The following is a 14,925-nucleotide window of genomic DNA, read 5'->3' as shown; positions in this document are numbered from 1 at the left end:
GCAGTGGCGGGACAGCAAGGTGCCGTCTCTGATACAGCATTCGTTTGATCTGCCTGACTGTTCCCTCGCACACTGTCCAAACCATGTTGCCTGGTGGTGCCCAGCATACTTAAATAAAGTCATTCATATACAACCCTCAAGCCTCCTGGCCTCCTCTTCCCACACATGCAGTGTTAAGGAGGTAACTTGTGTTCTCTTGACTGCAGGTTTGCTGCTGGCTCATCTCGGCCAGAAGGCACCATCTCTGGTCTGGGATCACATTCCTGGCCTGACTTTTGGGCTGAGGAGAGAAGGGGCCTGGGCCTCAGCTGTGATGTGCACTGCTGACGTCCAAAGCTGCTCTGCTCCCCAGCAACCATTATCCTCAAGACCTCTGTTTTTCACTGTGGAGAGGTCAAGGGCTGGTGCAGTTATGCCTCTTTTTTTCCCACACAACCGCAGCCACTCGCTGGGTGGCATCCACTCACTGGGAATAAAACACCAAGCAGTACAGAAAAGATTCTCTTTAATTTATGAAATGAAGAATCATTCCCAAACCTTGTGGTTAAGTTGCATGTAACTTACTGATTGGAACAAGAGCTACAGGAGCCTCACAGCAGGAACGTCTTGGTCCAAGACAGAAGGCAGCCATGTCCTGAGGCAGAATGGCAGGTTTGTGGGTGACCCCAGAGGGAGCCTGGCACTGACCAGCACATTGCTATGTGCACACTTTCAGACACTGCCTGCACACCCCTCCTGCTGCAGGCACATACAGGGCAGAGCTCTGCTTTGGCACATCACTTCTGCCTACCCCCAAATGCAATGCAGGGAGTGGGGAGACACTCCCTGACCTCAGGGATCCCTTTGGTGACTTACCTCTCCCCAACCAAAACCACCTGCTCCCCTCGGGCACATGGCTTGGCAGCTACAGATCTGGTCACACTCTGGGGCACCATTTCAAATGGAGAGCATCTGAGATGTTTTGTCTCTCCCCACAGGGGTAGAATCCCAGCCCTGTGCCAGCCCAGCGTTCTCAGAAAGGCTCCAAGGAGGAATCGAAGGCACAAAAGCAAGTCCTGGTATCTCCTCCAGGCTGTGCTCTCCTCCTGCAAGAGGGGAAGGTGCCAGGCTGCCTGTCACCTGGGAGGGCCCTGGGCAGGGAGGCACTTCCATGGCTGGGTTAGGGGCTGGTTCTCTGACCTAAGCCCTACAGCCGCTGCCAGAGTGGGAGGGGGCTCTCAGCTGTGACACTGTGCTAAGACAGGGTTGTGGAGGGGAGAGGAGGAATAAACACAGGCAGCAGGAGGCCGAATGCCATGTTACAGCTCAAGGCTCCAAGCCCAGTGCCTTTCCCAGCCTGCAACAACTCCCCCTGCAAGGCTACAAAGGAGGGAACTCAGCATAAAACAAGCACAGCTGGCAGACCCTGGCTGTGCAAGATATTGTCCTGGGAACAAGAAATGCTTTAGTGGATTTGGTCCAAGAACTGTAGCACTGTATGTGGGAGAGGTTGTAGCATCTATTGGGAAAGGCCTTCAGGGTCCTCTCATCCCTGCTCCTGCTGTCAACCCCTCAGTCACTTGGTCCCTCAGGAGCCTCCTACTCCACTCCTCACAGTTGCAGGGCTCTAGCAAGGCAGGACTCCCTGTGCAGTTCTCTCACTCTGCCAGAGGCTGTGGTTCCCTGTGGTTCTCTGTCTGTCTCTAGCACACACTGCAACCCAGCACCACCACGCTGCTTCCTACGACAGGTCAGGATCAAATGCTCTTGCTCCTGTGGCCAAGTGATCTGCCCCAGGCCTCTCATGCTGAACTTCTCTGCCTTCCCCAGTGGCCACCTCTTGGAATGGATAAAGATTGGCATTACAGCATTTCACAGTGGAGCTGTAAACATTGGGCAGTCTCAGCCCACCAGCCTGCACCCAGTCACATCCTCCGGGCTTGGGCACCCCTAGATCGTTTTGACCTCTTGTGCTTGGCCTTGGGTCAGGTTCTGGCGCTGAGCCTTCACCATCTGCAGACGTTTCCCATGCAAGCTGAACCGAGACCAGCTGAGGAGCTGCAGCAGCGCACATGTGATGGGTACGAAGACAAGGAGGTAAAAGCAGCCCTGGCGAAGCGTTGGCTCCAGGAATGCAGGAGACTCCAGTTTCGGCTGGGCACTCACCACATTGCTCAAGGGGTTGCGCTGGAAGATGTCGTAACCTGGTGTCAGAGTAGAGTTTGTGAGACTGGAATGGGTGGGGATAGACCTTTGTCACCTCAAGTGACTTGGCCTCAGAGATGCAGAGACCAGACACAGCCCTTTGCACCCACACAGGACATAGTGGAAGACACTGAACTCACAAGGTCTGCCCTTTCCTGCCCAACTGCCTTCTCTGGGAGCACCCTTACCTGTGTACGCAGACAGCAGCCAAGTGCCAATCAGAGGGGCAAAGGTCTGGCCGGGCTTGGTGACCAGAGCCACCATCCCAAAGAGCAGCGCTGAGGCCGCCTGCTTCCTGCGGTTCAGGACTAGATCCTCATCCACCAGGTCGGTGACCACCAGGTTGAGCAACTTACAGGTCCCTTCTGTGAACACCCGGTTGCTGCAGAACAACAGACAAAACATTTTATAGGGATATCAAGAAATTATGGGAGCAAGTGAGATCAGAGGAAACAGAAGGAGGATAAGAAAGGTTCCCCCATGCTTAAGAGTTTCAGAAGCCCTGGTTAGAGGAGGGGAACACTTCTAATAGCAAGCCTTGTGTACCCTGAAGGGACACTCTGAGGACAAGCTCATGGCTATCATTGCAGGGAGGCTGCAGAGGAGAGGAGATTGGCTCAGCAGCTGGGAAAGACTGCTTCAGGCTGCCCCCACTCCTGCTGGGTCTCTGTCCTCCCTCACCCTGCTGCAGCACAGCAAGAGGGTTCTGCAATGATCCATCCCACACTTGGGTGCTGTCAGAGCTGGGAGCCACATGGCTTCTATGTGAGCCTGGCTACAGTTCCCTGCCTCCCACTCCTCTTCCCAATATAGGGACAAGTCATTTTCCTCCCCAGGTGGCAGAGGGCAGGGGAAGGGAGTGCTGCCTACCTGGCAATGAAGAGGCAGAGCAGATACACCTGATCCGGTCCTGCCAGGAGCATGACAATACTGAGAGCCAGCTTCAGGAAGAAGAGTCCTCGCACCACAGCATACACCCCATATCGGCGGCAGAGGGACAGGAAGTAGAGGTTGTTGAGGTGGGGGGCAATGTAGGAAACACCTGAGCAGAGACAGAGGCACAAATAGCTCAAGGGAGTTTCAGTATCTACCATGCCCCCAGGACCGATACTGGCAGAGAAAAGGGCTGCTGTCATCAGCAGCATTGTAGGACACATGGTACACAATAGCCCCCAGGCACATATAGAAGGCCACAGCAGATTTACCCAGTGGTTCTGTGGCACAACACACACACACTTACTACAGAGGGAAGCCTTCTTCCAGTAACTGCCTGGGCAAGAAGGAAGAAAAGGCTTGCCCAGTGTCACACAGGGGCTGGGAGCAGAAATTAGAGGGACAGGACACTGTGACCAGTCTTGACTCACACAGAACCCTCCCATGGTACCCCTGGTAACTCTAGGACCAATGCCCACAGATCTGTGGCAGCCTGGAAATGATTGAGGCCACAGAGCTAAAGGGATTAGATCCAGGGCTGTGTTCCCTTCTCCATCCCTGGGACACCGTCTGCAGCCGCTAATGCTCATAACACCTCCTTTTGTGGAGTTTAGGCCAGAGTCCAGCACACTGGAAAAGGCTCCAGGTTACTTCTGTGCTCATGAAGGACAACTCAGAGGTCCCAGGGAAGCATGTGGGACATGTACATGTGTGAATCTTACAGCCCAGAGACCTTCATGTGCGTTTGGGAAAAGCAAACCCAGAGTAGAGACAGGTCCTAACCCGGCTGCTCCCTTCAGTCCCACCTGAGACTCACCAAGCAGGAAGGATCCTGTAGAGACAGAGATCTGGTCTGACAGCAGGTGCTCCAGGAACAGAGGGAAGAAGTTGCTGTTAAAGTGGCAGTGAAAAACCTGTGAAGGCAGCATGCAGATGAGCTGGTCAGCAGGAGCAGCAGTTAGAGAGCAGAAAAAGCTAACAGCCTTCTGGGCTCTGTTATCCTGGGAGCCCTATGCCAAGAGACCATGCAGGGTGGGCCTGTAGTACTTCAGCACAGCAACAGCTTGGCTGTGGAGTTTACAACACTGCAGGCTGAGACTGCAAAGCTGCAGCACCACCAGCCATGCCCACTGTTTGGTCAGCATTGCTTCCCAGCTGCTGGGGAAGGCAGGGCAAGGAGGCAGCAGTGATGACAAGGGTTTGGGGAAGACAGTGGCACAGCAGGAGGGAGGAGGCAGCTGTTAGGAACAGGGTTGAATAAAAGATACAGATCAGTATCAAAAGCCTGCCTGAGGGGAAGTGAGGGATCCCCAGGGAGATAGGGAGCCGTGAGTGCAGCACAAAGCTGGGCAGGCTGCCGGCATTTGGTAGTAATCAGGGAGAGGATGAAGAACAGAAATGGCAAAAGCCAGCTGGGAGGTGGATCCAGCTGGACAGTGAGAACAGTGATGTGAGCCTCAGGAAAGGAGAAGGAGACTGCTGACAGCCACGCCAGCAAACTGCGCTCCTGAACTCATCCCCACCGCGAGCCAGGCCCTGAGCTTCTGCACCCCAGATGGGCTGTGGTGAGCTCAGCCAGCCCCCATAATCCAGTTTATGCTGCAGAGAGAGGAAGCAGCACCCCACAGCTTGCTCAGGAAGTATCCTTGGGTCACAACAGGGAGAGTGGCTACCAGCTGGTGAATCAGCTGGCATGCACAGGAGGCTCCAAGAGCAAGTGGGCACTGGAAACCCCTCTGGGGGAACTCATACAGGGCTGAATCACCACCTCAAACAGGCAGAGGCAACACTCAGCCTCTGAATCACACAAATCGCTGCTGCGCCCACCTGGATGAGGTTCATGCCGACAAACCAGAGGAAGTTGCGATGCCGGGAGAGCTGCTGCAGATACTCTGCCAGGGTGATCCTCTTCTCCGGAGGGACGGATGGTTTCTCAATGTACAGCCTAGAGGGAGAGGAAAAAAAGCAACCATAAATCCCTCGCCCCGAGCACGGGAGAGCCCACAGGCTCTCCCTTTGTAAATGCAGAGCTGTCTCTCAGCTCCCATTCCAATCATCCCTCTCCCTGAGCCAAATCAAAACAGTAGAGTCTACATTAACGTTTGCTTATTGCTAGCAAGAACTACAGGCAACAGGTCTCTCAGCATTTGTCTTCCAAACTCAAAATCCAGATATCTGTCCATAGAAGCATCCTCCTTTTATTAGCCATTCCACTACATATGTGCCAGATCCCTGTGGTTAGCTCACCTGGCACATCTCATCAATATCTGCTGTGTTACTGCAGCATAATGCTGGCAGCTCATAACAAGAGATGACAAGTGAGGCAGCCCAAAGAAAAGCAAGGGAGCTGAACATGGCAAACCAGCTGCATCACGGCCTTCCAACAGCCCGGCCACTATCAGGTAGCTAAAGCGAGCAAAAGGGTAAGAAACATTTGCTTATCCCACTCCAGAGGGAATGGGCATCCAGGTGGCATCATGCTCAAGCAGGAATGCTGTCATGATAAGCTGCTACTGATATTTTGCCACTCACAGGCCTCACTGGGTGCTCATTTCATGTTCCAAACACTGGACAGCCATACGGCAGGTCAGGGCTCTGACTCCAGTTTGGGCCAGGGGTGTCATGAGATAGTTTTGTCCTACTTAGGAGCCAGTGTGTGACAGAGGTGGTTCTGAAAACTGTATCAACAGACAAGAACCACAGAGGATTAATAGAAGTTTGCCTCGTCATGGATCTTCCCACAGATTTAGTTTGCTGCAATGCGTAACAACTCTACAGATCTATGCCAGGCCTTGGTCCCTGCTGCACAACTGGTGACACTTACTCTTTTAGGGTTGATTCCTGGTCCCATTTTGCTTTCCCACCAGACTCAAAGCGCTGGCGGAGCAACTGCGTGGACAGAGTGAAGCCAACGATGGAGCAGAGGGCCAGCAGGACGCAAAATATGCGAAAGGAAAAGAAGTCCTCTTTGTTCCACACTGCGTAGGACGTGAAGACAGAGAGGGAGCCTATGGCACTAAAGAGGGAGCAGTAGAAGTTGAGGCTTGTCCTGTCTTTTGCTGAAACAGCCAGGTCTGCAAGCAAGGCATTGTGATGGAGGTCGACCATGGTGAGGAAGCTGTCATACATGCAAAGGCAAAGGAGAAACTGCAAACCAGGATGAGCCCATGCAACCCAGAAAGCCAGGAAAGAGATGGCAAAGAGGGGGCCATTGTGGCTTAGTGCTTTGAGTCTCTTCAGAACTACTTCAGGGGAGGAAATCTCTGCTCCTGGCCTGCAACAGAAGACAAAAAACTTTAGACACCTGGACAAAACCCTGCATGACCACAGATTCTCTCTCTCTGAGGGAGCGGTATAAGTGGCATAAGCTTTTGCTTATATAACAAACACCCACATCAAATACCTTCTCAGCTAACGTGAATACACTAAAAAAATCAGTTTAAGAAAGCCAAAAAACATGAAGGGATACTTTTTCTCCCTGCCAGTGCTGCACTGCCTGTGCTTTGCACCATGTAAATAATTTCAATGAGCACTTGAAGTTTTAACCATTTCCAGGAAGCTACACCACGATTTTCATTAAAAGCTTGCTATAAATACATGAGAAATGCTAATGGCCAACAGTGATCCATGATACAGGGAGTCTGGGAATAACTAGCCTCAGGCATCACAGGTGGAAATACGTGTTGTTTTACCCTGTGTCTCCCAAACCGTGTACAGACACTCCTCAACACCCCACTAAGAGGTTTGCTTACACAGCAGGGGCTTGATATTTCAGCTCTGTACCAGACTTTAAACTCCATACCACTCACATGATCGTTAAGGGTTAGGGTCACATTTACCACATAAGTGTGTGTTAGCCAGGTCCTGAAAGAACATGCAAAGAGTACTGAATATCAGAGATGCCATAAAAAAGGGGGTATTGAAGAGTTCCACGCCTCAGAAACTATTCCCACACCATCATTTTAAAGCTGCCAATTTCACATCATCTCCCCAAAGACTAAACAACTGCCCAGCCTCTGCTGGAAGCGGGAGTTAACTTACTGCTGTGTGCTAAGGAACACTCGGTCGCTCAGCCAGCCAAACAGAGGGTCATTGAGGCTGTTCCAGATCAGAAACACTGTCTAGGAAAGAAAACAGGACAGTGAAACAAAGCACAGGACAGCTCCCGTCAGTTCTGTTACTGAAGCAAGCAGGGCTGAGCTGGCACAGTGAAAAACCAGCAAGAACCAACCCAGCACACCTTGCCTGCCTCACGCCACAGGATGATTCTGCTCTCTGGGGCCAGATTTAACACAGCAGAGCCAGTGGTTTTCACTGCTTGTGAAACACCCCAATGTTCCCAGAGGAAAGGCAGTCTTAAGAACAAAGTCTCTGGGTTTTCTATCCCAGCCTGTTCTATCTTTATATTAGTGGGAAACCCTGAAGAGTCCAAGCCAGCATGTGGAAGGCTCCCTTGCTCCCTCTCCAAAGGGGAACACTGTTATTGCCACTAATGCCCTTCACATTTCTAAGCGAGAAGCAGGTTTGGTTTCACAATTTCTTACTTAAGAGGGCAGAAGCCTGTGGAAAAGACCAACCTCTCCAATCCAGAAGGACAGTTTATCAATCTTGTAAACAGAGACAAAAGTGTCCACGTAGTACAGGAGGAACACGTTGTGCAAAATGGAAACAAACAGCGACAGGGACCCGTAGATCACTGCAGTGGGCAAATGGAAAACACAAGCCACGAGTCGCAACCCCATGTCGGTGCAGTCAGCATTCAGCTCCCTGGATCACCTCCATTTCAGATGGGATGTCTTATCCCAAAACTTGTGACATCTTTGTTGGGGCCAATCCATTGTTGCTCCTACAGGAAAATAAAATTCAATTAAACCAGGTTCAATTTCTTTAAGTGAATTAACAGTTGAATTAAATTAATTGGTCAGTCTTTGCCTGCAGAGATCAGAATTCATGTTGCTTTGAGGAGCTGTTCAAAAGTGGATTGGAAGGGATTTACAAGACTAAAAGCTGTCTGCTGCATTAAACCTGTTTCACTAAGCAGAGGCCAGGCTGTGGGCTCCCAGAGGTACAAGTGTCTCCTCATGACCAGGCTGCCCTGTCCTTTACCCTGTGATGTTCTTCCTCATCTCCCAAGTAGCCAATTAGCTTTTTCCAGCTCCTCACAGGAGGAGTCAAGCTACAGAGCTGCAAACATCAAAGCAGCCTTCAGAAAACACACCTCATCACTGCCACTTTTAGGTACCAGTGTACATTTTTAGCCACACAAAAATGCCAACAGCTATGATGTAACCTCACGCACATGCTGCTTTCCCCAGGCAGTCACAGCTGACTGCAAATGGGCTGGCTCAGACAGGAGATATTTATGGCAAGCAGTGTTGCTGCTTTGTGGCATGAAGAGACACAACCAGAAGATGATGGCATGCAGCAGGACATGCTGCCATCATGTGATAAAGGCAACCAGAAGTTGTTCAGCAGCTGTCCAGCTCATCTTAGAGTGGCATGAATTTTAGGATAAATGTTTGAAATAAAGATGCTTTGGCTGGACAGAAACATATATGGAAATAAAACAAGTGGAAAAGCACAAGTCGCTGTATGTCCACATAGGACTGAGGCATAAGGGGACTCCTCAGGCTGGCAGTGACTGGAGCTCAGAGCCAGGAGATGGCTCCATCATTCTCCCACCATGTACTCCTGTGCTTTACAGAGTGAGCCCCCTCTCACACCCAGTTTGCTGCAAACCAAAGGCAGAACACAGGCACCTCTTCAGAGGCACTTATGTATCTGGTGAGGTGTTAAGGGTTCTTAAATCAGTGCAAGTTGCCTTCTCCAGCCCCGTGCCATCATACAGAGCCCTGTTCACAGCATACACACGATGTGTGACAACAAGGTCACTATCTTAACACTGTCAAAAGCAAGATAAAGGGCTGGAAGTCACTCCTATTTCAGCCCTCCAGGGTCTGCATTCACCCAGCTCAGATACACGATGGGGACTTCACCACACAGGAGAAGAATGAACACATAAAAAATAGGAAACTCTGCACCAAGTCAGCCTTCTTGGGCTTGCAACATCAGCTGCATCAAGTCCAAGCAGAAGATCAAGGGGAAGGATAAACAGCTGCGTATGAAACCTGATGAAACACCAGTTCCATTCAGCACTTCCCAGAAGCCATGAGTCTGACCACTTCTAGGCAAGATCAGAAGAGCAAAACTAACCATCTGCTCTGCCTAACCCAAGGAATTCCTCATAACTAGCTCAGAAGGATTAGGAACAACATTTGTTCCAATCAGTTGCATCACTAGATTGAAACTGAACATCGACTCCACTCACAGCCAAAGCACTAGACCTCAACTGGATCCAACTGCAAAGCCCTCGTGGAGCTAAGCCACCATTCCGCATCCCCGCCATGCCAAAACCCACGGCCAGATAAAAGGAAGACACTGCTCGGAGGGGAATTCAGCCAGACAATGAACTTTTATAGGTGTAATTAAAGACAGACAAGCCTCAAAGGGAAATTGTATTTTATATGGTCATGAATTGCACAGGAATCAAGAATCTGTGATGTGTAAAGATAAAGAATAGCGAAGCCAACTGACCCACTGATGAGTCCTCTGTCTCTCACCAAGAGCCTTCTGCAGATAATTGGCTCAATGGCAGATGAAGCCGTCAGTGTTGGGCAATTCATGAACGGGATAGAGAACAAGTAGACAGCATCAATCTGCACAATATGAAACTGCAGTGTATCCAGACCTTGCCGTGTATATCTAACCTCAATACAAATTTCCTGAGCATACAGATGAGGGAGAACAAAGAAGAGCAACTGAAGTGATTATGGGACTGAGGCAGCTGCATGCATACTGAGCAGCTGGGACTCTTCAGGTGGACAGGAAAGGCCAAAGGGGGACATGATCAAGGTTTATGTCCCATGTGCAGTGGATAGGGTGAAGGTGGAAGTGCTGCATGCCAGGACACAAGAACTGGGAGCACACATTGTTACCAACAGGAAATCAGTTCAAAGTACACAAAAATACTTCTTTACCTGGCAGGTAGCAAACATCTGACATTTGCTGCCAAAGCAAGTTCAAAGGATCGGGAAATTAGTGGAAAACAGCTGTACACTGACAGCTACTAAAGGGAACAGACAGGGAAATCCCCTCCAGCATCCTGAATCCGAGGGCTAAGCAAACTAGGGGCAGACAAGTGGAAAGGCCACAGGCAATGGCCAAGCTCACATGCTCTCCTCATGAACAGCATCTCCTGCTGTCGTCACAGGGCAGAACATGGGGTGAGATAGACCAATGATCTGATCCACAAGGCCAATTCTTAACCTGACTCTGCTCCCCAAATCCTGTTTGGAAGCAAAGCCTGCTTAAGGCTTGGGCCTTAGTGATGCACTTCACACTGTACCCACCCAAATGATGCTTCACTAAGCACATGTTGCACAAACCACAGCTGCTGAAGTTTACAGAGACACCTCATTTTGAACGTTTAAAGAATATGAAGTTGCACTTCCTCTCCTTGTCCCTCGTCACTCCCTCACAGATGTGCAACCCCTCCAGCCAGCTGACATTTGTAAGTGATCTCACTTTGCTGGGATAACTGTTAAGTCATTTTATATATGTTTCCCCCCCTCCCCATCTGCAAATGTGCAGATGAAATGAAACAAATCATAGTTGTCTATAAAAGATTTGGCTTCTACATCCAAAACACTGTTTTATTTAAGCTTTGCCACACTGGTATTTTCATAACCTTTTCCTTCGGATGGAGAATTACTCATAGAGTATGTCAGAACTTTTCAACACTAGGCTTTTAAGCAGTAATGGGCAAAGGAGCTGCAGGAGGGAATAGCTATCATTCATTCACACTGAACTTCTAAGGCACAGTCATAAAGCAGCAAGCTTGTAAATTAGAAAGCAACTAGCCTTTATTTGAGAACCTTCCACCTCCGCATCTGACATCTGGCTCCTGCCAGTGACGTTTGCAGATGTTATCTTTTTGAGAAGGATGTTTGAATACTGGCTACCAGGAAAGAGCCGGTTTGTTTGAGTGCTGGCATATGGTGGCTGGAAACACTCCACCGTTTGAGGCTCGAACATCTGCTCTAACTTCCTTGCTAGCTCACAGCTGGATTCACAAGTCATTGCATCCCATGGCAATTCAGCAACTCTTTGGCCTTGCAACAAGGCTGAGCGTCCAGCCTTCCACAGCTGAAGTCAGCTGTACTGAGTTAGCAGCAGAGCTTTGTATGTGAATCTTGGCCCAAGCCTGTCTTAAGCAGGGCCAGATGATTCCTGTATGCTGAAGCTGCCACTCAGGAACCTGATACAGTCATCTACAAACCTGACCACAGTAACAGGATGACCTTCCCATTCATTCCCCACTATGTGGGTAATGCAGGCTAGAATAACCCAAGTAATACTTCATGATGCATCTGTGCTTGCTCCAGCCGTCAATACACTGCCTCAGCTGCATATTCTGGATTTTGTGTGTCTCACTAGCTGAAGCAGAGGCCAGATAAATATACCAGCTCTGTGTCTCTGCATCTGTAACACAATAAATCCACCAGCTGGATAAGCAACCCAAGAAGTGACACTATTTCCAGACAGTCAGCGTGACCAGACAGGACTGGGGTGCTGACACTCCAGCCCCATGCACAGGCAAGCTGGGCTGGAGCTGCACCCATGGAACAGCTGATACCGTGACCTGTCCCAGCACAGTGCCTGATGCTGGGCACATCAATTCCTCCCAGACTGTGTAAGTGACATTTTCAGCCAGAGGAAACAGCCACAGATGTCTTCATGTGCTCAGGCTTATCCAGCAGTGACAAGTTTTGTGAGCACAGACCAGGCTCAGCACACTCCTTCCCAGCCTGCACATGGTACCTCCAAAGCACAGACACCTCACCCCATGGAGCTACTTAGGCTCTGGCAGGACAGTGCTCAGTAAGAAGGCACATCCCTCCACAGAGCTATTTCACAATGAAACTGTAAGTTTCATTCCCACACTGGTTCCTCCAAATGGTCCCTCCATTTGGACCAAAAAGTGTCTCAAAATCCTATTCTATCCCAGGAAAGCTATGACCTAAACACATACTGCACAAAATTTAGGCTCCTCTGACCAAACTTTGATCCTGTGCACCCTCTTAGAGACAAACATATTTCCAAAACTCTCAGTTTCTCCATACTACTTCTGAAAACCTAACACCACGTTTCCTCAAATAATCCACTAGAGATCCTTGAGGGAACACCAAACACACGTCCCACGTGAAACATTAACAAACTCCCCAATAGCAGACTGGTACCTGAACAGTAAAGCAATGAAGCCTTTGCAAACCTGATACCACCAGGATGAGACAAGGAAACAGCCCACTTCGAAGAGGCTGTGAGGGTGTTTCCCAGTACTGTTTACCAATTCAACAATCACAGAAGCCTCCATATCATGAGAGGTTTGGTAACACCCTTCTTGTTCCAGGCAATCATGTGTTTCCATCAGGTTCTTCCACCACTGCTGCAGAGCTCATACACATAAACTGGCCTGCCACACAAATGACACTTAACATCTTAAGCCAGCTGGTAGTTTGTGCAGAGCTGTGTTCCAGCAGAGCAATCTCATTAAATGAGATCTCATTCTCTAATGAGATTACAAGGTTCATTAATAGAGGTAAATGTGTAGATCTCCTAGTCCCGGAACTTGGTAAGGCATTTAACTTAACAGCACGTCGCATCCCTTTCTTGAACAATTCATTGTTTTACAGTGTAAGGAAAGTGTATTGGATGTATTAAAACCTGTTTCCCCATGATATTACTGTCATTACAAGCTCTAATCCTGTAGCAGACTTCACAGAACTGGTACAGGAACCAATGCCAGGCAAGTCTGGCCTCAAATTATGAATTTAGAAGTAAATATGAAACCCAGATTGAAATCAGCCTCCCAGATGGGAATCACAGAAGCTAGAAGACAGGGTTACTGCACTGATACTGCCTGTCCTTGTTAAGACTCAATAGGAAGCACCAGGTGGCAAGAACTTTTTCCCACTGTGTCCAAGTGCAGCAACCAGGAGTTTCCACTACACGTCTCCACCACCTCATCAGGGAAACTGGTCACCTCTGCAAACCCTCCAAAGCCACAGTCCCCTCCAGCTGCAGCCACAAGGCCACATGCCACTAACCAAAGGGCTGAGAAAAGCCCAGCTGCTGAGGCCACCAGAGACCTCTGTGGCATTTAGGCCTAAACCCCACAGCACTAGGTCCCCAGCTAAAGCTGCCGACACCCCATGAGCAGGAAAGGCACGCAGGGAGCCAGGTGATGCCATACACAGATAGGGATGCCATTTCTTTGGCTACTGAGAGGACAAGCCCAAGCAGTGGTGGCACCGCAGCATCCCATCCGCAGGGCCCCCATGCTGAGGGGAGGTCTAGCAGGGCACAGCTACTGTTGTTGGCTCATGCTCCATGGCCGTGGAGGGTCCGTGTGCGGTTGGGATGTCAGGTGTGAAGGGACACGGCAACCAGAATGCCGCTTCACACCTCCAGGTGCAGTGGGGCAGAGACACTTCTCCTTGCCGGGACTATGCGAGGAGAGGCAAGGGGGGAGCCAGACCCCGGCCGGCTCCACAGCAGGGACAGAACGCCTGAGGCCACTGCGCACAGGCACAGACAGCTGGGAGTGACAACACACCCCTAGCCCATATGGTACCGTCCAGAGTAACGCGGGGATGTACATGCTAGGGCTCTACCAATGCAGGGATAGGGGGAACACCTCACCATACACAGGCAGCAGCACTACAGCGGGGAAATCCCCACCCCAGCCGAATTGCCCTACTGTATTGAGGGGGATCTCCCCCAACCCGCTCCACCAGAGCGGCACTGGAGCAAAAGGGGACACCGCACCCGAGCCTCCTACCTGCGTCCGCTACCGGCGCTGCCCCCGCCGTTCCCCCGCCAGGCGGCACATCAGCGCATGCGCGCCTCACGGCACCCCGCCCCGGGGCCGGCTCCGGCCCGACGCCATCTTCTATCCTGGCAAGTGAAGCCGCCCGGAGCGGCCGCCATCTTGTGTGAGGGCACTGCGCGGGGAGGTGGCTGCTCATTTGCATTAGCCCCGCCCTCAGAGAACGCGCGCTCCGTGGGGTCTGTCTAGCGGAAGCAGGGCGGCTACTCTATGACCCATCCGGCTGGCGGGGCGCGGTCGCCATGGAAACGGGGCCGGGGCCGGGGACCAGGCTCCTCGGACAAGCCGCGGCCACCGGTGCCAATGGGGAGGTGAAGGCAACGTGGCCCTAGGCCTCGTCCCCGGGGTGCCCCGGAGCCTTCCACCACCTGGGAAGCACAGTGCCTGCTGATGGAGGCTGTGGGTTTGTGTGTTTTCACCTGGAACACCTCGCACTGTACCCGGAGAGCCTCTACAGCACTGAGTGGGGACAAAACAACGAGTGTGCAGCTGGGGGCCTTCCCATAATCATCGAGTACTTGTCTCTGGCCTTAGCTAGCAGACATTTATACTTTTCTCCAAAGACTCACATTACATCCCATGTTGTTCAGAACACAGAGGCTGTAGTTGTCCTTTGTTACTTACAGATCTCTCTTTAGACCTTTTGTTCAAGCAACTCCTGTTAGAATCATAGAATTACAAAATCAGCTAGCCTGGAAAAGACCTTTAGGAGCATCAAGTCCAACCATTACCCCAGGACTGCCAAGATTGCCACTAAACCATGTCACTAAGGGCCTCATCTACACAATTGTCTCTGCTTTCAGCATCCACATCACTATATACTCTCACTGCAACGCCTGCTCCCACCCAACTATTCACAA

General features: G+C 50.8%; 1 protein-coding gene across 1 annotated transcript; it reads right to left on the bottom strand.

Annotated features, from left to right (window-relative positions):
• Window positions 1-488: 488 nt before the first annotated feature.
• MFSD13A (major facilitator superfamily domain containing 13A) lies at window positions 489-14,067 on the bottom strand. The gene is made up of 9 exons (XM_005154557.3): window positions 14,018-14,067; window positions 7,695-7,963; window positions 7,159-7,238; window positions 5,942-6,391; window positions 4,945-5,062; window positions 3,935-4,031; window positions 3,055-3,226; window positions 2,373-2,566; window positions 489-2,183 (listed from the first exon to the last, which is right to left on the bottom strand). The coding sequence occupies exons 2-9, from the start codon at window positions 7,857-7,859 to the stop codon at window positions 1,930-1,932; spliced, it is 1,530 nt and encodes a 509-aa protein (XP_005154614.1). The 5' UTR covers window positions 7,860-7,963; window positions 14,018-14,067; the 3' UTR covers window positions 489-1,929.
• Between the last annotated feature and the right edge of the window lie 858 nt (window positions 14,068-14,925).

Source organism: Melopsittacus undulatus, chromosome 4 (assembly GCF_012275295.1).
Source record: "Melopsittacus undulatus isolate bMelUnd1 chromosome 4, bMelUnd1.mat.Z, whole genome shotgun sequence".
Classification (NCBI taxonomy): Eukaryota; Metazoa; Chordata; class Aves; order Psittaciformes; family Psittaculidae; genus Melopsittacus; species Melopsittacus undulatus.
This window is presented reverse-complemented; position numbering and strand designations above follow the sequence as displayed.

What these genes read in the sequence shown, in the direction of transcription:
- MFSD13A (XM_005154557.3), bottom strand. Translation starts at nt 7,859, where the DNA reads ATGGGGTTGCGACTCGTGGCTTGTGTTTTCCATTTGCCCACTGCAGTG. An exon ending in TCGGCATGAACCTCATCCAG is followed by an intron (nt 4,032 to 4,944) that starts GTGGGCGCAGCA and finishes CTGCCTTCACAG; the next exon opens with GTTTTTCACTGCCACTTTAA. An exon ending in CTCTGCCTCTTCATTGCCAG is followed by an intron (nt 2,567 to 3,054) that starts GTAGGCAGCACT and finishes GTTGTTCTGCAG; the next exon opens with CAACCGGGTGTTCACAGAAG.